At 57.2% G+C, this 24,137-nt stretch overlaps 1 protein-coding gene across 1 annotated transcript in view; it reads right to left on the bottom strand.

The window, feature by feature from the left end:
• Nucleotides 1–4,816: 4,816 nt before the first annotated feature.
• The window catches only part of EEIG1 (estrogen-induced osteoclastogenesis regulator 1), a gene marked incomplete at its 3' end in the record, with an annotated part of 30,599 nt that continues 11,278 nt past the window's right edge, over nucleotides 4,817–24,137 (bottom strand). The window contains exons 2-11 of the mRNA XM_084237459.1: nucleotides 14,792–14,912; nucleotides 14,573–14,602; nucleotides 12,459–12,575; nucleotides 11,399–11,445; nucleotides 11,085–11,242; nucleotides 9,164–9,268; nucleotides 8,894–9,089; nucleotides 8,439–8,560; nucleotides 8,279–8,348; nucleotides 4,817–4,862 (exon numbers count right to left, since the gene is read on the bottom strand). Coding sequence (XP_084093585.1) covers nucleotides 4,817–4,862; nucleotides 8,279–8,348; nucleotides 8,439–8,560; nucleotides 8,894–9,089; nucleotides 9,164–9,268; nucleotides 11,085–11,242; nucleotides 11,399–11,445; nucleotides 12,459–12,575; nucleotides 14,573–14,602; nucleotides 14,792–14,912 — 1,012 coding nt within the window. The remainder of the gene's footprint in view (nucleotides 4,863–8,278; nucleotides 8,349–8,438; nucleotides 8,561–8,893; nucleotides 9,090–9,163; nucleotides 9,269–11,084; nucleotides 11,243–11,398; nucleotides 11,446–12,458; nucleotides 12,576–14,572; nucleotides 14,603–14,791; nucleotides 14,913–24,137) is intronic.

Below are 24,137 nucleotides of genomic sequence, written 5' to 3'. Positions count from 1 at the left end.
GCCGAGGAGGGTGGGGAAAATGAGGCGCAGAGAAAGGTGGTTTGCTAATCACGGCTGCGTCCGTGGTGAAGCGGCGCCCTGTTTCCCGGCCCGGAGGCCCTAAGGAGCCTGTTGAGGGGAGCCAGGCCCGGGGGGGGCAGGACACACTGGCCCCCAGGTGTGGGAAGGTTTTGATCGGCTGTGCAGGGGAGACCCCCTCTCCCCATAACGTCTGCCTCTGGGGCCTTCCTGAGGTCTTGGGACAGCCAGGCAGCCACCCAGCCCCCAGCCCCCTCCCCGGCGCAGGCCCCTCCCCAGTCTTGGAGGTCCTTTCCTCTGAGCTCAAGGAGCGCCTGGGCCACATCACAGTCCCCTTGGATCTGGAACACCCTTGCCCACAGCTCTCAGGGCCGGCTGCTCCTTACCCATCAGGCTTCACTGGGGTGCATGTCCCAGGAAGGTGGCCTTTGCAGCTGGGTACAGGGGTTCCCTCCGTGCTCCACAACCCGAGGATGACAACTTGTTAATCCGGCCCACCTGACTGAGGCCATCTCCTGAGGATGGTGTGTGTGGAGTAGGGTAAATGGTTTTCAGGCTTTTCTGCCCTCCCACCATTAGGATTGCCCCACCTGATGGGGCACCTGCAGTTGTTACATTGTTGTGTTGTTTACTTTTGTGGGCCATGGGAGGGTTATTGAGATAGTCATCAAGAGAAGCGGAGGCAGGAGAGAGAAGGGGAGAAAGAAGCCAGAGAAGCCCAGAGTGAAGACTTGCAGGGGGCTTGGAAGCCTCCGGGCCTCCTGGCCCTGCGGCACCCCTGCCTGCCATGTACCTGTTTGCCACACCACATGTAAAGCTCAATAAAAGCCTGAGAAAGCCACCGAGGGCTCCAGGACTCTGCTTTACCCAGGACTGCTCGAATCATAGAAACCTGCTCTGTGACCATCCTGCCCCTACAGTGGTCACTGCTGTATCCCCAGGACCCAGAATGAAAGGAGCTTTGACTCAACCAGCCTGAAGTGACTCGTCAGCAGCTTGTCTAGATCATGGAATGCTACAGAGCACAGCATCAGGGACTCTCGGCTCCTGAGGGACTGCAGGATCTGCTCCTGTTGGCAGCACTCCTCTCCTTAGGCTCCTGGGACTGCCCTCCGAAAGCTGACAGGGACTGTCCTTTTTGGCCCCGTTCCTTCCCTATCTCAGAAAAGACCTTGGCTCAGCCAGGAGGCAACTTTTCCTTCCCTCACTGTGCAGAAAGCAGGAAGAGGAACTGCCTCCAGGGCCATGTGCAGGCATCAGTTCTGACAAGGGGGGGCAGTAATGCCTTGCTGTAGCAAGGACAAAGTCTGGTAGCCTTGTCTCCTCTGGCCACTGGGGCTTCTGATACTTTTTTTAAAGAAAAGATTTATACATACAAGAAATGGAGTACAGGCCAGAGGCGTGGGAGGGTGAAAGAATTCACCAGAGACAGAGCGGGGAGCAGAATAAGCAGATGGACTGAAGATACTGCTGAGAGGAGCAGCGGGCAAGGCAGGAGAGGTCTGCTGCGCCATGTGGGTTTCTCCCTGGCCAGCCGGGAACCGAACCCGTGCTGCAGAGGCTGCGGACAGCTTCACAGTGCTGTGCTCAACTTGCTGCGCCACTGGGGAGGCCCTGCTTCTGGTACTTCTGAGTTCAGTGAAGGCCCAGGCGAGTTGCCTTACCCAGTGTGGTGAAGCAGCCTGGCTTCTGTGAACTCATAGGCAGTGAGTGAGGGCCCAGACCTGGAGAGTCTGATAGGAGGGGAAGCCTTCGGGCAGTTGGGATCACACACTGCTTGTCCCCTACTGTCAAGCACTCGTTCATGTGATCCACAACCCCATTTGCATCTGAAGGAACTGAGGCACCATGTCCCCACGTGTTTAAGATGCCACCCGGACTGCTGGGGAGTTCTACAGAATAGTTGTTAGAACTTGGGCCTCTGAGGCCAGAGCTGCCATTTACTAGGTGTGAGACTGACAAGAAACAGCCTGTGTGCGGCAGGGGGGAGTTTCCTCCTCAGGGATCTGGGGCAATCACCAAAACTGTAGTCAGGACTGGGAGAAACCCCACCACCCACACCTTTACCACTCCAAAGGTCACCTTACACAGTGGCTTCCTTCTGATGCCATCTCAGGCCCAAAGTCAACATGTCAAAGAAAACCCAAGGAGCCATAAAAACAAAAACTGCAACAATTTTATTTTCCCCCCCAAACCAGACACTGACACTAGGCTGATTTCCCCTTACAATGTTATTCTACAATAGAAGCTGGGACAAGGATACAAATACAGCCCCCTGACCCAGGGAGTTGGGGCAGGGGAGTAAAATAAAAAGGCCTCCCGTCCCCCCCAATCTCCCTGCTCACCTCCTGGAGAGAGGAAAACAGATATTCTCCATCCTGGCAGATCATGCCATGTGGCGGGTTTGTGGGGGGACCAGGAAAAGAAAAAAACTAAAAATATCGTATACCTTTATTTTCTTTAAATCTCCTAGTAAAAACGTTAAACTGTCTTTCAAGAGGATTCCAAACTGTCATTGCATAGACCAATTCCTTTCCAAAAATATCTCTAATATATTCTATCTCTATATAGAATTTTAAGTCCAGGAGCTGTGGGCGCCTAGTGGAAATTCGCTGAGCTTGAGGGGACCGGAGGGCTAAGAGCCCTCCATGGCGAGGAGGCCAGGACTTCCGGCCTCCGGCTTCCAACCAGCGATAATTTGGTTGTGGCCAAATACTCGGTTAGTCCATTACCCTGGCCCAGGGCCTGGTGTGGGAGAATGTGACAGGCTGTCTCCTTTTTGGGGTGAAACTCAGCGCTCACCTTTGGCAGGGCTGGGGGGTCCTGGTTTAGGGGGTCTCTGCAACAGCACCACACCAGCTGCTTTATGTCTGAAGCCCTAGAACTTTGAAATCAGACCCCAAATGCAGCCTACATGCACCTCCCCACTAGGCTGAGGTTAGGAAGACGCAGAAGGGAAGGGCCGTGTGCCCCTATCTTCTGGGTCACTTCATCTGGAGACAGCATGGACCACTCCCTTTAAAGTGCCAGCCAGGGATCTGCGGGGCAGGATGGGACCCGCAGAGCTGACCAGATCCTTCTCTAGTCAGAGCAAACGCTCCTTCCTGCCTCAGCAGGCACCTTCTAACATTCCTTTTCTAAGAGAGTTAGGTGATTAAAAACAATAGCAACAGAAATCCTAGAAATGTTCTGGTCCCAATGCAGAGAGGTTCCAAGACCAAGACCCCTACTCTTGCCAGCTGGGGCAGAAGGGCCAGGACCCCTCCCGGCCTGGGGAGGAAGCCCCCACCCCACCCCCAGAGAGAGCCAGTATCTACCAGGGGGCCCCATCCAGATGCCCAGCACTGCTGGGACCCAGTGAGGGGTAAGCCAGAGAACAGAACCACTTCCCTTCACCTGGGGGAGCAGACAATACCAAACTGTGAGCTCCAAAAAAAAAAAAAAAAAAAAGTAAGAAAAAGGAAGGAGGAAGGGAAGAAAAAAAGTTTTAGGGCTAAGTAAACACCAGCCGGCTGGTTTATACAAAATGAGTGAGATTTAAGAGCGTGGGGAGCTTGTCCAGGGACTGGTTGGCAGCCAGAACCCACCTTCAAGCAAGTAATGAGGACCCAGGGGGAAAGTGCAGAGCAGAGGCTTTAGAGGGGGGCGGGGGCAGGGGCAGGCCCAGACTGCTCCCCACCGGGAAAACACCCTTTAAAGGACCCCACCTCTCCTGCCCGGAAGTGGGCAGATACTTTCAGAGGAGGGCTGAGGCTTTCCTGGCCAGGAGGCCGGCTCCAGGTTGGTCCAGTCTCAGCCCACCTGCCTCTCCAGCACCCACCCAGCCCAGACCAGCTGACCTTGAGGGGAGCAAGAGGGGGCTCTGCTTGCCAGACCAGCCGGCCAGACCAGACCCCCAACCTCCAAGGGCTTGGGAGGCACCTACAAGAAGCCAGCAGCTCAGGACCCAGCCCTGAGCAAGAGAACCACCTTCTCAGCCTGGGCGTCAGGTCTGAGTTGGAGCTAATGGAGGGAGAGGCACAGCGCCACGGTCCAGCCGCACAGCAGCCACGTCCAGGAACCCTGGGGAGGGACTCGGGCAAGGGCAGGCGAGGGCCAGCGGGGTTGTGCTGGAGACGAGCATGTGCAAAGTGCAGGCTGCCAGGGCAGCAGGAGAACATTCGCTGGGGGGAGGGGATTTGTCTCAATCTGCAGTATTGGGGGAGGAAGTTTGAGATCTTGGCTCCAAGGAAGAGGCCGCCAGCGGGTCCCCCGGGACAAAGGACAAGGATAGCTGAAGCACTAAGTAGCCAGAGGGCCACGGTGGCAGGATTCCGGGGGTGAACTGTCCCCCCACAATGGCGAGGGGGTGAGGAAGCAAGGCCCTGTCAGGACACAGCTGAGCCGGTGCTCCTGGAGCGGGGCAGGGAGGACAGGGCAAGCGGCCCCTCGGCCACAAGCCAACTCTGGGTCCAGCATGTGGGAGCTGCTGCGGCCCTGCCGAGGGGACAGGTTGGTCTCCAGCTGGCAGTCCTGGCATCTTTGTCTTGCCCACCTGCTGCGTGGGCCTGCGTGTTCTGCCCTCTAGTGGTTCAGAGGAGAATATTCACAGTGGTACCTGGGCCCTGAGGGGCCAGGAGGGTCCCAGCAGGCTGGGAGGACAATGGAATGTGCTGTGGGGCTGGGGCTGGAGTGCGTGGAGGAGGCACAGATGAGATGCGGCGCGGATTGGGATCCGAGGAGGAAGGTCCCTCGTGGAATGACGCAGGTCTGGATGCCGCCAAAGGCAGGGCCCTTCTCCGGTCTGGACACCCGCTCCTCAATGGCTTTCAATCACGACTGGCTCGTAGACCCCAGAGGAGACCCTGGGGGAGGGGGGGGACAGGTCAGCTTGTCCTCCTTCACACTCCGCCAGGCCAGGCCCTCGGAAGTACCCCACAAGCAGGCACTAAAAACTGGCTCCACTTTGGAGAGCAGGAGACTGAGGCTCAGAGAAGTTGGGCCACTTGCCCTGGGTGACACAGGTGGCCAGTGCTGGAGCCTGCGAGGCAGCGCTGGACAGGCGCTGTCCCGGCCCTTTCTGGGCACTAGCGACTTGCACACTTGGCCACGCTGCCCTCGTTCTCACAGGGAGGGACTGTGCCGGCCCCGCCAGACAAAGAAATAGACATAGTGGGGTCGTGAGGCTTGCTGAGAGGGCAGCAGAAGGGCGGGGAGCCTGACAGGCTAGCTCCCAAATGAGGCCAGGTCCACCCACAGGATGGTCATTCGTGGCCTGGCAGACAGCTCTGCTAAACCTTGCTGCCAGTTAGGCTGGATTCTTCCCTCCCCTAGACCAGTCTCCTCATCTTCTGTGGGAGGCAGAGGGGGTGGGGTGCTCGAGCCTCGGAAGACTACTATTCTCTCACCCACCCCATCCAGGGTAGCCCGGGAGGCTGTAGGGGGATGGCAGCTGCAATTTCAAGCCCCAGCCAGCAGGGGTAGACAGAGCAGCACAAAGGGATGGTCCTGGACCCAGCCAAGTCCCCTGGGTGGGCTCCAGCCGTCAATGGGTACTTTCCCATCAGGCCCTGGGGCAAAGCCTCTGCACGACCTGGCTGGTGGGAAGCTCTGCCACTGACTCACTCACTCAGCGAGCGGGGCGCAAGAGTAATAAACATGCTGTGCTGGGAGCCATGCTACTCGTGGTCTTGTTATGGGGCAGGGAGAGGGGCAGCCCAAACCCTGCAAACCTGCCTGTTCTAAAAATGGTGGCAAAAAGTGAAAGGGGGGAATTGCTAGGGGGAAAAGGCTGTCCTAAAGCTAATTCCATACAGGCTTTGTGGACTCCACCCCCACCCCAGGCCAAAGCCAAAGACTCTGGGAACTCCAAATCCCATCACCACCAAAGGGAAGGTGGCTGGGACCTGAGGGTGGGGTTAAACAGCCAGGTTGGTATAAAGCCAGACACGTGGGCTTTGGAGGGCTTCCCCCATTTTGGCTCTCCGCCAGCTTTCAGCGTCTGGCCAGCTCTGAGAGTGCCTTTGGGTTTCTAGGTGGGCGGATCGGGTAGGACGCATTAAAGACTTTATTTCCCTATTTTCTCCCTGAGTTGTCCATTTTCCTTATTTCCTTTTCCCTTGTAAATAAACCTTTATTAACCTTTTGTGTGTGCCTGTAGTGGAGTATTAATAAGTCCCTTTTAAGTGTGCGGGTGAGGACCCACAGCCAGGAACCCGTTCAATATCGGGGCTGCCCTATAACAGTCTGACAAAGGTCGGGCATGGGGCAGATTCCTGAAAAGTCAGGAATCTCGTTAGCTGACTCCTGCTAGATTCTCCTCATTTGTTTATGGCTAGTTTCTACCATTGTTAAAATACGCATTTAAAAGTAAAACTGCAAATGCTGTTTGATCAATTACTGAATAACCAATTTGATGGCAAATGGCACTGCGTGATACAAGTATTACATTTTCTATAAAATTAGGAATTCTCTGCCAAAAGGCAGTAATTCAACATTGGGCCTTACGTTAACAAGTGAAAAAAAACTTCTGGGAACAAAAAGCTGTAAACGTCCCTGGCCAAGTCTTTAATATGGAGATGTGGCCTTTTGAGGCCAGGGCTAAATGGAGAAGGAAATTCTTTTACTTTAAAGTTAAAGACAGCAGGTGGGTGGCAGACAGGAGCATGCTCCAAATGTAAGAAAATTCCGAATAAGCCAGGAGGCGCCATCGCTGCTCCTGCTAAACTCTTCCTGTTTGTTTAGGGCTGACTCCCCTGGAGGTGACAACTGGTATAGTAGCTGGTGGAGTGTGCATTCAAGAATAAGTCAACCACAATTTTGTGACTGTCGAGCTAATAACCACGGCAGCACAAATAATGCACTCGGAAATAGTCAATGTTACAAGTACTGATGTCAAGTATTAAACATTCTGGGAACCAAAAACTATAACCATCTCCGGCCCTGCCTCGGATGAAATGTTTGTAGCTCCTTAAAACAACAATCAGCAATCTTACAGAAAAAGGAATTTTTTTCCTTGATCTTAAAGTTAGATACGAAAACTAGGCTGACTAGGTAAGTAGAGGAGTAATAGGGAGAAAAAACTCTTTTGTTAGATTAGGAGAACTCCTCCCTTCATTGAGAGCTGGGGGCTAGGGAAGAGCCAGTGCGGCTCACCTGGCATTACTGCCCTCCAGGCCCTTGGTTCCTTAATATTGAATCAATATTAAAACAATATACTATAGATGATGATTTCTATATAAAAGCCTTCTGTTTTTTGCTTTAATCATTTGGTTATATGTTAGTCTAAACTTTATAGGTTAGTTAAAAAAAAATCCCTTTGTCTCCCCTCCCCCAGGGAACTTCCTGCCCTTTGCTTCCCCCAGCCCTTAGTTAAGCGTTCTCTATGGCAAACAGAGAAATGTTAGCTGCAGTCACATAAGCTTTTTGCTAGTAATAAAATGACTGTTTAAGGGAAATGGCTACTCTAAGAACACTTCTGTTTAGCAACCATGCCTTCTTTAAATCAAAGAATAATAAATGTCACTACCTCTGCAGGAGGGCAAATAGACCCTTGGCTGTTCTTAAGAAAGATGTGATGATTGTTATCTTCCTGCCTTTAATGCATGTGCTTATGCACTCTCCTGGTTTGCTTGAAATGTATAAATAAAGGGCTGCTGAGACCCTCAGAAGGATGATGTCTGCACCCTGATCGAGTGTTTGCATCTCCTCATTCCCCCTCCCCCTAATCCCTCAGATTCCTCCATGCTGTCTCATCCTTAGGGGAACCCCTGACTTGACAGTTTGCCAGGCTGGTCCTGGGGCACTGCTGCAAGCAAATGAGAAGCCAGCCCTAAAGATGGGGCTCAAGCAGGTTTGATTCTGCCCACTCCCCGCCCCCCATCTCCTGCCTCTGAGCATCAAGCGGGCAGAAAGGTGTTGCTCACTGCTGTCTCCCCAGCACCCAGCCCAGGGCCTGATGCACAGCTGGTGCTCAATAAACAAACAGGTAATTTTTTAGGGGTTCCCAGATCTAGAAGGAAAGGAAAGGAGGGTCCAAACATGCTTTTTAAGGCCCCGCTATGTACCAAGCCCATCCGAGGCTTTTGCCAAGAATATACCTTGGAACCCTCAGATCAATGCAGGGCCTGTCCCCCGCCTACCTCCAGGCAAGGTGCGTGATCCACACCATTGACAGATGGAGAGACTGAGGTCGCCCCATGGTGCCAAGGACTGGCACTCAACGGTCAGAGACCTTGCTCTCACCACTGGGCCCAGCCGCCACCCTGACCTGCCCCCCTACCTGTTGGCCAGCTGGATGCCACTCAGCGTGGTGGAGCCGTCTCGGCTCACAAACAGCCGGAGGTTGCTATCTGTGGGGACACAGGGGAGGATGGGGGCTGAGTGGGACGGGGGCAGCCGGCAAGTGGCACCGCCCTCAGCCACCCGCATGGCCAGCGCACCCTCAGTGTTGCTGCCGTCTGTGAAGTCCTGGCTCTGCACGATCTTCTCCACGATGTCATCCGCGTCAATCCGTGTGTCGTCCACCCAGGTCGGGTGGCTCTCCACCGAGTCTTTCTTCCGCCTGGGGAGGGCAGTGGGTAAGAGGCACAGCGCTCAGAGGCCTGGGCCCTCACATCCGCCCTACGGAGCAAGCACTTGTCTCCCTGGCCTTAGAGAGGACGACTCTGAGGCTCCAGGAGGCTAAGCAGCCTGCCTACAGCCGTGCCGCCACTTCCATGGAGCGCCAAAGGCTCAGACCCAGACTGACAGGGCCCACTCTGGACAGATAAGCTGAACCCCACACAGCAGGCCGGAGGGGCGGACCCTGGTGTCCCCGTGTTATGGGTAAAGCTGCAGAGATTCAGGGAGCCCCCCCAAAGAGGTCTGGTCTCCAGGAGCACAGAGTGGGACTCACCGAAACGAGCGGTCCGACAGATGTGGGGGCCGAGGGGGCCGTGGGGGCTTCTCGGGGGGCCGGTGCTCGCGCTCACTGCCCTCAGGCCCCTCCACTGTGATGCTGAGGCCGCCCGAGGCACTGCTGCTGGTGGACGTGTTGCGGCGGTGCGTCAGGTCCGAGAGGCTGGAGGAGCGCGAGTGCTCTGTGCTGTAGCCTGGCGGGCGGGCGGCGGTTTGTTACTGGGTGCCGGGGACGTGCGCGGCCAGGGCTGGGCTGGTGGCCACTCACCTGAGATCCTGGACTGCTGGCTGGCGTAGCTGGAATTGCGGGAGTGGCCAGAGTGGAACACCTCCTCGGGGCTGGACAGGTTCTGGTCAGGCTCCTCCGGCACCCCTAGGATGTGGCAGGGCAGGTGACTGGGTGCTCGCCCTCACCCTTTGCACACATCTCCTCACTGAGTCTGGCCGGGGGCTGGGGGTCGGGCACTGTGCATTTCCACTGTAACACTGAGGTTCAAGGGAGCAGCAACCTGCCACAGTTCCCCTCTGAACCAGGTTCATTCAGTCCGGGCTAGCCCTCGGCACCTACCCTGCAGAGGGGCTCTACTGGGTGCGTCAACAGGAGAGAGGTCACAGGCCAGTGGAGAGGAAGAACGCAGAACCAAGTGTGACCCAGTTATCCCAACTGCAGTGTGTGCAGAGCCAGGAGCAGTGGGGATGGAGGCCAGGCCAGGTCTGGGATCAGGGAAGGCTTCCCTGAGGAGGTGGCCTTCGTGGGGGCCCACAACTCAGACAAGGTGTCAGGGAAAGCCCCTCCCACACAAAGGGAACAGCAGGAGCAAAGGCCCTGAGGCTTGAGGGAGCCTGAGGCAGCGTAGCTGGTGTGCCACAAGTAAGGCTGAGAGGGAGTGAGTGGCCAGGCCCCCAAACAGCCCATCTTCAACACAAACTCTGGGCACCCCCAGCAAGAGGCACGGGCCACCATCTACCCAGGGCTCCCCCAGGGCTAAGGAAGTAGCCGCCCCCCAGTCCTCCTGTCAACGCCCCCCAGTCCTCCTGTCAACGCCCCCCAGTCCTCCTGTCAACGGAGAAAGGAGGGATCATCCACCCCCTACTGGGAGAGGAGCACACCCAGCCACAGGCTGGAGCCCAGGCCTGCCGTGTCTCTGGTCTGGCCAAGTCCCAAAAGATTCTCTGCAGATACGGGCGGGGGCCACAGAGAAGCGCAGGCACCGAGGGGCACACGAGGCACTGGACAACTTGGCCGAGGCACCCTCTGTGCTGGGAAGGGATGCACCCATATTCTGGAGCCCCCAACCCCAGGTGCAGTTCCCAGGCTGCAGCAGGCAATGGGAATGGAGGAAAGTGCACCTTCAGGGCCAGTGGGGACTCACTGCTCCCCTGCACAGCCAGAGGTGCCAGAGGCCCCAGAGGCCCCTGCCCACTAGAATCACTCTTGTGGCACAAATTAGGGTCCTGCAAATTAGCCTCTCAGCTCTGAACTCACCCCCACCCCACCCCCAGAGAGAGGGTGCAGTAGCCAAGCAAAGCTCCTATTTTGAGGAATCTGCTTCCCCTGCAGAGCACTAGATGTGGGGGCAACACCCCTGGCTGCACACTGAAGCCCCCTCTCCTAGAGGCACCACCTCTACCCAGTGCCTCGTCGTCTCCTCTGAGAACTTGGGCTGTTGGATTTTTTTTATAGCATTAATGATAATTTGCTAGAAATATGGCCCAGGAAAATCCAGGTGCTGACCGCCTGGCCAGGCTTGCTGTGCTCAGTTTGCTCCTAAGCAACCCAGATGCAGTTTCTATCACTGATCCCATCGTACAGGGAGGACAAGGCCCGGAAGGATGAGGGCTAAGCAGGTGGCGCACAAGAGCCCCCCACAGCACACCGCTCTGCCTGAACACTGTGTCCACCCCAGGCCCAGCTCACCAACTCGGGTGGACGTGCACTTGGCTTATTGTCTAACACCTGTCTCTCCTACTAGGCCAGGACACCAGGTCAGACTTGGTCCAGGGCTCTGCAGGATCCTGACACCAAACACCGTACCCAGCATAGGGAGGGGCCCAGATGTCGGCCTAAGGGAGGCACCGTCGTGCTAACACCACCCCACCTCTCTTCCCAGAAAAGGCCCTGGGGACCTGGGGACACTGCAGATGAATGCCTTCAGCAAGGGGTGGGCTGGGCAGGTAGGGAGCAGTACCTGAGCTGAGGATGGTGGGCCGGGCCTTGGGGTGCCGGGACCCTGTCAGGGAGTTGGTGCTGCTCTTGCCACTGCTGCTGGTCCCGCCACCCTTACACGTCAGCTGCAGGGAGGAATCCTGGCCCGGGATGGAGATGGACTTGGCAGTGGACGGTGGCCTGGAGAGGACAGATGGGTGTGACTGGGGTGGCCCACCCTCAGGTCTGATGCAGACAGAGTTGCCCAAGAGCATGGAGGAGCAAAGAGTAACTGCCTGCCCTCCCGCCGTGCCCGGGAGGGGTCCCACGCCCTGGGCAGCCAGTGACAGCACTCACGTCTTGAAGCAGGGGTCCCCAGAGAGCAGGAACATGCCAATGGTGACCTGTGAGAAAGGGAAGATTCACCACACCCTGCCCGCCACCTAGCCCAGGCCTGCGGGACTCTGCTGTCCCCACGCATGCACTGCACGGCTGCACGAAGCCCCAGAGCCTCACACATCCATCTCCTCTGACGGAGAACGGAACCCTCCTAACTCCTGGCTGGTGAGGGTGCAGTGGGGCTGTGGGAGCCTCCTTCCTGCCCAGCTTGCCCATTCTGTGCCTCCAGGCACTGAGACTGGAGCTGACTGGGGGGCTACTATCTGGGGGCTTCTGGGCGGCTCCCATTGTGTCCTAGCTTTAAAGTGACAATAACGATCTTGCGCTGCTCACTTTGCAAGGGGTGCCAGAGGGCCAGGAGGTAGAGCCCGCCTACCACCTCTTCCTCTGCCTATGCCCCCCCCAGGGTCAGTTCACAGAGGTGTGGTTGGGACTATTTTCTCAGCCAGACATCTCAGTCCCCAGAAGGCAGAGAGGGAGTAGGAAACTGCCGGCCATTGTCTGTGCCCTCGTCCATGGGTCCAGGACGACAGGCCCTTCTCTCTCACAGATGCGCCACGGAAGCTCAGGTGGAAGCTCAGGTGGGGCCGAGGGCAGCACTGCACGAAGAGTCATCCAGCTGGGGCCAAGCTTTCTTGGGACCCTGAATCCGTGGCATCCCCCTCCCTAACTCCAACCCCATCGCAATACTGGACAAGACACCCCTGAGCACTGTGGTCAGGCCTCAGAAGGCAAGGTGGGGTCAATACCTGGAAATGCTGACCTCATCAAAAGTGCTCACCAGAACCTCAGAGACTACTGGGGCCCATGCCCTGGCCCCCCAGTGTGGATGAGGAAACAGGCCGGATGGCTATGCCAAGCCTCTAATGGTGATTTCCTGACCCAGGACAGCCCATGCCTCAGTGCCTCTCACTGCCCACCCAAGGTGAAAACCTGCATTTTAAACAACCCTCCCAGCAGAGGCAGGCTCCCCCTTCCTGGAGTTGGGGTGGGGCAGGAGGCAGCAGACCCCCGGCACCTTGAGGATGGAGTTGTCCTGGCGCGTGTTCTTTGTGTCATAACCCTCCAGCAGGCAGCAGCGCACCGTGGAGCCAGAGCCTGCAAACTCAGCCAGGTTCAGGTCGGCGAAGCCCAGCTGGAAGGGACAGAGGTGGCGTGGGTGCAGGGTTAGCAGTGCAGGGGTTAACTTGCATTGCCAGGGTGGGGAGGGGGAGAGGCAGGCACCGTCCCTGGCCCCCCCCCCCCCGCAGCCCAGACCCACTGTTGCATAACCAGCACCCAAGGACAGAGGCCCTGGTTGGCAGCTCCGATGTGGCAAAGTCGGGAGCTCACATCCCTGAGACACACAAAGCACCCTTTGTGCTGCATCCCAGCATGCAGTGGGGCAGCGTCTGAGATGAAAGGACATTGTTGTCTGTGACACAGACACATTGTTCCCCAGGAAACAAGGCCAGTGCTGTCGGGAGCTGCCAGGCCAGTGGGCCAGGGAGGAGGGACGGCCCATGGGAACTTGGCGTTGCGGGGGGACAGGAGGCCAGGGGAGGGGTGCTTGCCAGGGGGGCAGAAGACCCTTGTGGGAGCCAAGGGAGGAAACTCCTGGCTGACCCTGGGATTAGAGAGAAAAGGATGGGACAGAAGTGAGGATGTGAGAGAAGTGGGTCATGCGTTAGGAAGGTCTCTTAGATGGAAGCCACGCCCACCAGGTTGGGGGGACGAAGGGAAATTGAGGCTATGGTGACAGGTGCTAGGTTAGGGACTTGGGGGACAACTAAATCAATTAAAGATATTTATGGAGCACCGGCATGCAAGTCTCTGCTGCAGAGTTTAGGGGCACACACACCCTTGGGTTCAGATCCCAGCCCTGCCATCCACGCAGAGTGACCCCAGTTTACAGACAAGGGCATAAAGGTTCAGAGAGGAGAAGTGACTTGAGAAGGCCCTACACAGCTAACCCACAGAGCCGGGCCAGAGGCGAGGCTGCACCTCTGTGGGCCTGCTTCCTCCTCAGTATAATGGGGGCAGAGCCTGGGTGGGAGTTTGACTGGAGAGGGGCAGGAAGGGGCCCAGCAGGCCTGACACAGGCTGTGTGAGGAGGGGCCGGCTGGCAGTTTGGTGGCACCTTCCTGGCTGGACAGCTGTCCTGGCCAGTGAGAACCACAGGGAGGTGGGATTTCCACCCTCACAGCACCTTCCACAGCTCACTCCCAGCTGCCCTGCCTGTTTGTGGAGATGGGTGGATGCTCGCGCCCTGGCCAGGGCAAAGCACTGGGCCACGCATGGCACTTCCTGAACTTGGGCTGGTTGGAAGGGCCACGCTGCACAGAGGGGCACACACCTCCTCCACCAGAGTGCAGTCAGGCAAAGGCAGGTCCCTTGGGACAGAGCCACCACCTGCCATCCGGCCGCCTCCCCACAGTGCTGAGGGCGGGCCAGCTGTCCCCATGGAGAAGTCAAGGGTGTAGGGCTGAACTAGCACATCAAAGTCCGAGGTGGCCCATCGAGCCGCCTCGCCCGTCTTCCTAGTGGGAACGGCTGAGTGTGTAGCCCTGGGCGGAGGGGCGTGCTGGGAACGCAACCACAGCCCCTGGTTTGAACAGCGGGACCAGCTAGTCCCTGCCACCTAGTACACAGGGCACTGCTGCCACTAGGAAGCAAAAAGAAATCTGCAACTATGTGAAAAGATACTTGTGATGTGATGAGACCTAAAAAGCCTATTTGGAACAAGTCCCTTCTCTGTAACTAAGAATTCCACCGTCCGCACACACAGTGCCCGTACCGGAAGCACGTGTTTCTCTAATGCGTGCATCTGTCTACTCCTGCTCTGTGCTAGGACAGCACCCACCATGGCCACTTCTTAGAAGGTCTGAAAAGACACTAATGAGTCAAAATGGTGGACAGGTCTGGGGAGCAAGGGCGTGGAAACTGCCCTTTCACTCTGAACTTCCTGCCATTTGTGATGCTGCTGCCTTCACCTCAGGTGCAGGGACACTGGATGAGGAATCTCCCCGAGACATTACTTCTCGTGGAGGGCTGTCCCTTGGCTGGGGCAGAGAAGAGGCTGCATGTTCTTCTGGGAGCTTCTCTCATGCCTGTCCTGCCCAGCCCAGCCATCTGACTGCCACGCACACGTACCTTGGAGTACGCCTTCCCGCCTTTCAGCTCCTGCACAGGGAGAGAGACACAAGTAGAGGGTAACTAGGAACCCCAGGCACCTCGTGAGTTTCCAATTCCCCCCAAATCTAACTGCCAGGGCAAGAGGACAAGGGATAGGGGGGTCAAGTCAGGGGATGGGCTGAGACCCATCTCAGCCCCAAGCTCACAGTGTTCCCTGACCCCGCAGCCTGGCCTCACCTTGCGCACGGACACGCGGAAGATGCAGGGGTCCAGCAGGCCAGTGGCCGGGTTGGCGCTCATCTTACACACGAAGGTGAACCTCTTCCGCCACCGCACACAGTTCTCCTGCACCTCCTCCCTGGGGGCCAGACCGGACAGATGAGCCAACAAGCACACAGGGACAGGGCTTGAGGGGGAGTGGGGAGGGCTGCAGGAGTGCAGGGGTGGGGAGCTCTCATTTTTTACTTTGTATTACAAAGTGACTATATTTTCATAACAAAACTGTGCTTGCATAAGTGCAATAAAAACAAAGAATGCCTAATAAAAACCAAAAAAGCAAAAGGCAGGGTGAGTTCAGGCCAGGGACAACTGCCCTCACCCCCCACGGGCTCTGTGGGCTTGGGCTCTCCTTCAGCCAGGCTCCTGCTACCTGGACTGAGGCTCCGTCTCCCCAGGCCAGACAATCAACCACCTTCTGAGCCTGCGTCCTGAGCTCAGCTACCCCGAGCACAGAGGCCCTGGCTACAGGCCCCCTCTTCTCCACCAACCACCACTGAACCAGCTGGGGTGCACGCGAGCGTGTCTGTGCTGTTGCACAGACCTTGCTTCCAAAGACAGCGGGGGGGGGGGGCAGCCACTATCAACTGCCACTACCCAACCCCACATTCAATGGAAGCAGCAGCTGTGGGCTCAGGCCTTCAGGCCTACTGCAGCCTGGCTCCAGCATGTGGAACCCTCACCACTGCAGGCCTGCGGCCTGACTTCAGCTGTCCCGATGCTAACTGCACAACCACACTCAGTGTCCCCTCCACAGGGAGGCAATCGCGTGCCTGGGAGTGAGTGGGAGCAGCTCCCCTGAGCCTCTCCCAGCTGCTGCAGGGGCCTCAGCAGGCCTGGGGGTGGCAAGTGGCAGAGACGAGCTTCCCACCCCTGACGGCTCCCGTCCCCCCACAGCCAGCCTGACAACACCAGGGCTTAGGAAGGGGCGGCACGGAAAGGAGGGGCAGCCGGAGAGACCTTATCTCCAGCCTCATCCCACCTGACAGGAACCGCCAAGCAAACAGCTGAGGAAGTGACCTCTCCACACCCCAGGGACCCGAGGAGCGCGGTCAGCTGCCAGTCGCCCGAGGGTGGGGAGTCAGCGAAAGCAGGAACCTCCGGGACAGGCTTGTTTGCTTTTCACGAAAGCAGGGAGGTAGCAGGACGCCACCCCCTTCTACAGCTGAGGGCACCGAGGCTCCAAGAGCAGCCCCCATCCTGTGAGGAATGAGGCAGGAGTTGCACGCAGGCCCGTCTGGCCACCGCCAAGCATTCAGCCAAGCGGTAGCACACGGGCCATTCAGCAGCCGGGAGAGCCTGCGGAGAGGAGCCCAGCTGTGCACCTGAGGCACCACTCGCGTCTGTGAGTGCCAAGTGTTTGTGTGTACACCAGGGCTGGCCACCTCGCTGAACTTTATTCACAACATGACACTGACAGTCACCCTGGTGATGACTCAGTGCACCAGCAGAGGGTGGGGGACAGGGTGAGTCAGGGAAGATGACTGATGCCTGGGAAGTGACAGTCAAGCTCGGGCCCAAATGGGGGAGTTCTTAATGGGGGTGACATTCAAAGCCGAGGGACCAGCATGAGTGCGGAGGAACACATGATCTCCCCTTTCCTCAGCAGATGAAAGCGCCTGAGCTTTGGCTGCCACGAGGGGCCCCATCTGGGCTTAGCTTAGCTTAGGCTTAGCTGCGACGGGAGGCCAGGCAGCCTGCGCTCAGTTCTCACACTCGGGCTGGGCTCGACCTCTCCATCCGCCTCAGTGAGCAGGCCCAACACTCACTCGCGGGCGGGCACCCAGTGTCTTCAGATAGGAGAGTCTCACAAAGGATCTGGCCTGGGGAGGGTCTCGCCTGATGAAGGCTCTGGGGATCCAGGGGTGCTCAGTCACCAACATTATCAGGAGGGTGAGTTCCAGCAAACCCCCGCCGTCCCAAGACTGGGGACCAACAGAAAAGGCCAGGGCAAGAGAGAAGGGGTAGAATGGGAGAGTTCCAAGCCCCTGGCAGGCACGGGCAGGTGCCCTCGGGAAGGCGGTGCCTGCCACAGGGGGAGCAGGAGCCTGCAAGGGGGCTGGCTCTGCTCGCTCAGAGCGCGCAGTCCTGGGCTGTACACTCGGACCACGGAGGTGAGCAGCTGATGTTCTGGTGGGAGGAGAATGATGAGGAGCAAACAAGGAAAACACATAGAGGGGAAAAGAAAGAAGTGAAGTAGCGGCAGACACTCCGATCTCCTAGTAGAGAAGGCTGTTAAAAAAACTATCAGAATACACAAACTCGCCAAGGTTGCAGGAGACAAGCTGTAACCACTAAAAAAGAAAAATATGTAATGATAAATTTAACACAAGAAAAGCATAAAACATTATTGAAAGAAACGCAAGAAGATCTAAATGAGGGGAAGAGAGTCTATCACTAGGAAGACAATACTCCCAAACTGACCTAAAAATTCAACACAGTCCCAATCCGAATCTCAGCTAGCTCCTTTGCAGAAATTTGACCAACTGATCTGAAACCTTTATGAAGAAACTCAAGGGACCTGGGTGGTCAAAACAATCTAGAAAAAGAACATAATTAAAGAGTTTGCATGTTCTGCTTTCAAAAGTGCCTGGCTTTACTAACCATGAGAATGTGGTTCTGGCACCAAGGACACAGAGATCTATGGGATGGAACTCAGAGTCCAGAAATAAACCTTCACATTTATGGTCAACTGGGTTTCCAGAAGAGTGCCAGCGCGGGAAAGAACAGTCTTTTAACGTAAGTCGCCGGGTATGCTGACACTCAGGTTTTGTTAACATGCAAAAGAATGAAGCGGATCCATTTCTCACACCAAATACAGTAAATTCAAATGGGTCAGAAACCGGAAGAGCTGATACTATAGCACGTCATGATCCAGGATTAGGCGATCGTTTCTTAGATGACGCCGAAGGTACGTACAGGCGACAAAAGAGACACTCAACTTCATTCAGAGTAAACGTCTGTGATTCAACGAATCCTACCAAGAAAGTGAAAAAAAACCCACAGAATGAAGGAAAAGACTTGCAAATCACATATATAAGGGACTTGCAACGACCACATATGAGCACTTACAGCTTCAATAATAAAAACAATTCTATTGAAAAATGGGCCAATGATCTCACTGGACATTTCTCCATAGGAGACCTATAAATGGCAGTAAGCACATGAGAAAACACCGAATGTGAACAGCCACCAGAGAAACGGGAATCAAAACTACGAGGAGACACTGCCTCACACCACCAGGGCAAAAGCCATCCAAACGTGTGAACACAGCAGGTGCAAAGGCCCTGAGGTGGAACCATGCCTGAAAACAGAAAGGCAGCAGGGAGGCCAGTGGTTGGAGAGGATGGGGAGGCGAGCGCAGGGCATGGACTGGGCAAGAGAACAGAGGGTAGGTCACGTGGAGGCCTCTGGCTACAGGCAGAGCAGAGAGTCACGAAGGACCTGGGAGGAGGGCAAAAGAATAAAACACTCCCAAGCAGCCAAAGGCCCAAGTTTGAGAAAGAGGACACGGAGGGGTGACCACAGTCCCCGTGTGGACCCTCAGATTTCCGCCCACCCACTCTACTCTGTCCCCCACCCCCACCCCCAGGAGGTAGCAGCTGCTGGAGATCTAAGGAGAAAGTTCACTGTGCAAAGTAGAAACACTCAGAGGAGTTAGGATTAGCGTCTGGGAACAAAAGCCTGTATCAAATTGTGGGTTCTCTCCCCTTCTCCTTTGTGAGTTGCCCGTGGGAATGCCAACCAGGAAGCCCCAGGCCTGTTCCTGGTTCCTCTGGGCTAAGCAGGTCAGGCTAGAGAAAGCCCCGTGGAGCCCTCCCAGGCTCAGGTAACAGGAAGGGAGGCAGGTGGGGCTCATGGGATGGGCACTGGGGCCTCCCTCTTGTTTCCACAGGGCTCTAAACACACACTATTAAAGGCCACCACTCCCACGGGAGGGGAGAAACTTGCAGGCTCGCCCTGGCCCACCCCAGGTCACAGCAGGGGTAAAATAAACCCTCCAGCAGCAGCCATTTCCTGATGGCCTACTGCGTGCCACCTACTGGAGCTCTTCCAGGTTGAAAGCTGGGTGTCACTGTGGCCCACCTTACAGATGAGGCTCAGAAAGGAGGAATAACTCATCCACAGACAGAACCGCTGGAGGCAGCGCCCAGGAACTGCTCGAGCCAGGCCCATTGGTGTGCAGAGCCCGTGCTCAGAACTGGCAACGGCAGAGCCAGGACCCAGCCCCGCAGATGTCTCCTGGGCCCCCACAGAAAAGGGAGCTAGGTCCCCCCAGTTGGGTGGCATGGCGTCCAGGCACAGGACAGAAATCATGGGGAGAGGATGAACCCTGGTTGGATGGGGCTCATAAAAACAGCAGGAATGATGATGCCAGGCAGGTGGTCATGAGCCCCAGGTGGGAACGGGCTGAGCCAGGTTTGAGGAAATTTCAGGGCTTTAATTTACTTAAAAACCTTTTATAAAGCGTTTACTATGTGCCAAGTACTACTGAAGGCCCTGGGGACATAAGTAGTGGGCAGGACAGACAGAAAGTCTTGCCATCAAGTCTGGCAGTGGCAGGAGACGGACAGAACGAGGCAAACACACACGGTGGACGGGCGAGTCAACCTCATAGCAGAGAAAGAGGTCCTGGGCCAGAACAAGAGGGAGATCTACAGAGCACCCCGCCTTTTTTTTTTTTAAGTGAAATATCTAAACGCCTGTGCGCATAGGAACACGGGAGGTGCCCCGTGGTACAGTGAGGGAGGTGGCTCCGGCCTGGCAGAGGAGGGCCGGGTAGGGGAAAAGTATCAGATGTGACTGTTTTGTAAGCATGAGCAGGGAGAACAATGAACTGCCCTGGGAGTCTTCCCCATTACAGAGGTGAGAGGCCCACCAACTGCACAGGGGCGGGGGTGTAATCTGGGAGCAGCAGAGGCCGCTGCACCAGACCCCCTGGGCGGGGGAACTGACAGGAGGCGCAGAAGCCACCAGTCTCAGAAAGGGGGAGTGTGAAAACATGACAACACACGAGCACCTATGAAGAGAAATCATCAACGAGAGGTTCCCTCAGGAATCCCGGCCCTGAGCCTGCCCGCCCCATCCGCCCCAGTGCGCGGGACCGCCTGGAAAAGGGAATGCAGCAATGGTGGAAGTCAGGCCCAGCGGGACACCCAGAACCTGGGCCCTGCTTCCCAACCACCCGGATGGCTTGTCCCAGCGGCCCCAGCCCGAGGAGACAATGGCCACAGGCGGGAGGGGGCGCCAACAGGGAGCCCACGGGCGGGGTGGGACCAACGGCGGCGTTTCTGTCCCGAAATTGCTTGTGTAACCGAAATTTACATTGGAAATGGAGAGCAGGGCATGAGGTTAGAAGAAGACATGAGATGGGAACACCCTATCTCCCCACTTCAAGGCTGGCGCCCACACACCCTCCCGAGGACAGGCATCCACCCCGTCAGAGCCACCAAGGCCCCGGCTCTCTGGGCTGGGTCTCGGGGCCCGTCCCCAGCACCTCGCTGCCGGGACAGGTTATTACAGGGGCTGTGTTTCCAGGGCAGCTCAGGGGAGTTTCATTTTTAGCTGGAAGACATACAATTAGCCGCCTAAGGCCCAGAGGGGCAGGCCAAGCCCTTCACCCGCTGCAGCCCGCTGCGGCCATCACAGTGGCAGGGTTCAGCTATTTCTGGGTTGTCCCCACCCAGCTGGGGTCCTCAGCTCAAGAGAACTCCATCAGAGAGGCCTGAACCCCAACCCCCCATTACTCACCCACAAAGATTTACTATGGGTGCCAGCTGTGAGCTGTGGGTGAGGTGACAGTGGGAGCAGCCCCTGGGAGGAGCCCAGTGAGTGGGGAGACAGACCACACAGAAGGTGACTGACCACTGCCGCCGCCAGCCTCTGAGGAAGTGGAAGTGGACAGAGAGCACCGGACAGAGCGGGGGCCTGGCTTGGTCTGGGGCCAACACTGAGGCTGGCTGGGTGAATATTAGGGGAGAAGACATCCCGGGCAGTGGGAGCAGCACAGGAAGCCCCCAGAAAGAGGCAAGAGATGGCCAGGAGTTGGATCAGCTGGAGAAAGTGGTTGCATGAGTGACCCCAGAAGGCCAGTCTCAGGGAGCCTCAACTTCCTTGTCTATAAAAGGTGACACTGGGGCCTCCCTGGTGGCGCAAGGAGGTAAGCACAGCACTATGAAGCTATCTGCAGCCTCTGCAGCACGAGTTCGATCCCTGGCCGACCAAGGAACTGACCCACATGGCACAGCAGACCTCTCCTGTCTCGCCCGCTGCTCCCCTCAGCAGTGTACTTCAGTAGATCTGCCTGTTCTGTTCCCCGCTCTGTCTCTGGTGAATCCTTTCACCCCCATCTTTGGCTTGTTCCCCAGTTCTTGTATGCATAAATATTTTTTTTTTAAAAAGGTGATCTTGCCCATCACACTGGATTCTGGTGGGGTGGGGGAGCACAGGGGTGACTCTGTAATGTCCCCCCCAGCGCCTTTCTCCACTACTCAGTCAGCAGCCACGCAGAGTCCTGCCAACATGGTGTGGATATGGCCACATACCTCTTCCCACATCTGCCCTGCCACGCGTCAGGGGTCAGGGAAGGCAGCCAGCCACTGCAGGGCCCCATGCTGCACTCCAGACAGGGCAACTGCCTCTCCCCAGAGCCCTGGAGAGACAGGCACAGTGCAGAGCCTGCTCTAGAACCATCTCCTTTCCCCCAAGCTCATCTCTCATCAGTCAACTGTGAAACCAGGCCCCGCCCACTGAGCTGTGTTATATGCTGACCACGTGAACTCTACCATAGTCCTGCAAGCCATTATCGTTCCCATTTTACAGGTGAAGAAACCGAGGTGAGGGCAGGCAGATCAGAGAGGGCCCGAAATCAAAGAGCAACAGGGCTGGCTGCTGCCCAAGGTGGCCTGCCACCAAGGCCACACACATCTTCAGCTGGTCCCCATGTCCCTCAAAAGCAGCAGGTGACTGGATACACAGGAGGAGAGATGCTTCCTCCTGGCTCGTGACAAATGACGAGGCCTTCAAGGCTGTGAAGGCTGGCAGGTCAGGCTGAAGGGAACCGCCAGCTCCAGCTGGAGCCGCCCCAGGGTTTCCTGAGGTCAGCTGGCAGCACCTTGTCAGGACCAGCCTCACTGCCAGGAGGCACAGCAGAGCCTTAGCACCACCGGTTTCCATCACGCAGGTGATAAGGGTCAGAGCGGTGAGGCCCCATCCTGGCCCAGGCTGCCAAGTCCACAGGTCACTGCACACAGCACCACATGGGCCAATGGGGACTCCCCCTAGAGCAGGAGCACAGGCCTGGCCCATTGGCAGGAGTCAGAAGAAGGGAACCTGGAATATCAGTGGGATCCAGAGAGACCCTGCACCCACCCTCAGCACCTCCCCAGGCACCCATCTGAGGGCTCATCTACAACAACCACCCCAGCCTGGCAGGGAGCAGCTCTATTGTGGCCACAGCAGCGAGGCCTGGTAGGCCAAGGCTTGTCAGCTGAAGCCAATACTGAAAACTCCTCTGGCTTGTCACGAAAGATGCCCAGGCCCTGCAAGAGCAGACTCCGCAGGCTGGGGTTCCCCCACCTCAGCACTATTAACACTTTGAGTCAGATAATTTGGGTTTTTTTGAGGGGAGGGGCAGATGAGTGGTGCCTAAGATGTTCAGCATGCCAGTGGCACCCCCAGCTGTGACAACCAAAACTGTCTCTAGACTTTCAAAATGTCTCCCCTGGGATACAAAACGGCCCTGGGTTGAGGACCAAGGCTGCAGGCCTCGGACTGGAGTTTCTGCCAAGTGATTCGGAGGAAGGGAGCTGAGCACGCACTAAAGGGGGGGGCACACCCACGAGAACTGAGTGGTGCCCCAGAGACTTCCCAGCCCCAGCTGTGCTCCTGGGTTCGCCCTCTAATGAGAGGTAACCAGAGCCAGGCTCCAGCACACAGGGCCCTCCCTGGCCCCGCAGCCTGGGGGATGCCAGAGGGCCCACCTGCGCCTCCGGGCCATGCCCACTCCGTGACCTCCAGCCCTTGGCCAGGCTGCTGCAGGAGCCAATGACCATGGTGATGTAATAAAGACCAAGGCTCCCCAGCTGATGAAACTCAGCCCAGGCGGGAGACGTGAGAGTCTAATAAGGAAACAATTTAGATGGACAACATCTGCCTGCACTTCCCAGAAGAGAGGCGAACACAGTGCCTGGGGAGGGGCCACTCTGGGCCCAGCCAAGGCCTCCATCCAAGGCTGCAGGGCGGGAGGGCCTCCATCCTGCGACGTGGCCAACGTGGCATCCCAGCAGCACTGAGGTCCTGCCAGGAATCCAGAGCTGCGCAGGGAGCAGCTTGTTGCAGCCCTGACACAGGCTGACCCTCCTCCATGACAGGATGAGGCAGCAAGAAGTTCCTAGAAGCCAAGCCACTGCTCAGCACGGGGTGCTCAGGGGGGCCACTGGCCACCCCAAAACCCTTCTCTGCCCCTCTGCCAACCTGAGCCCTGAGGGTGACTTGGGGATTGGCAGTGGGCTGGGAGGAAAGGCTGAGTGACCGCACAAGTACCTCATGGACAGCCCACTGGGGACTTCAGACACCCCAAAGTGGAAAGGGGTAGGGTCAGCCGAGTCACTCGGGCTTGGCAGGGAAGCTCAGGGTGGGGAGCAAAGGCTCTGGGTGTCAGAGGCACCTGACTCGGGGCCTGCTGCTCACCAGCCCAGCAACCTTGAGGACAAAAACTCGAGTGGCGGGTGCCGGCTTCCCTGACTCACAGACACACAGCCTGCTGCTCCCAGCCTGGGCGCCGGTGTCAAGCTCTGCTGGGGCTCGAGCATCCCCAGTGCCAGTTTTCTTTGACCTCAGGTGGCAGCAGCAGACCTCTCCCTCCTGCACTCACAGCCAAGGAGAGCAGGCTGCTGAGGGATCGAAAGCCCCGTGCTGGCCCAAGCCCACCACCCCGGCTGGCCCAGCCTGGCTCCAGTGCCAGGCACCCTCCTATGTGCCAGGTGCTGCTCAAGCATGAATTCCCTGCAGGCACAACCACCACGCACCTCACAGAGAGCAAATGACACTCAGGGAGTCCTCAGGTCCCCCAGGAGGTGGGGTGGCCTGTACCACCAGACCTACCATAGCACCCCACGCCGACCCTCCACCCTGCTGGTCGGAGTACACAGTCAGGTGTGGCTCTGGGCCAAACGCATCAAGACCTGCTGGTGTCAGGGACCACGCGGCCAGCCCAGGGTCTACTAGAGAAGTGTTTCCGTCAGAGTTCAAGCAGCTGGCTTCCCGCCAACCTGGGATTCACCAGGACCCTGGGAAGCGGCAGATC

This window comes from Talpa europaea (genome assembly GCF_964194135.1).
Source record: "Talpa europaea genome assembly, chromosome: 7".
NCBI lineage: Eukaryota > Metazoa > Chordata > Mammalia > Eulipotyphla > Talpidae > Talpa > Talpa europaea.
This window is presented reverse-complemented; position numbering and strand designations above follow the sequence as displayed.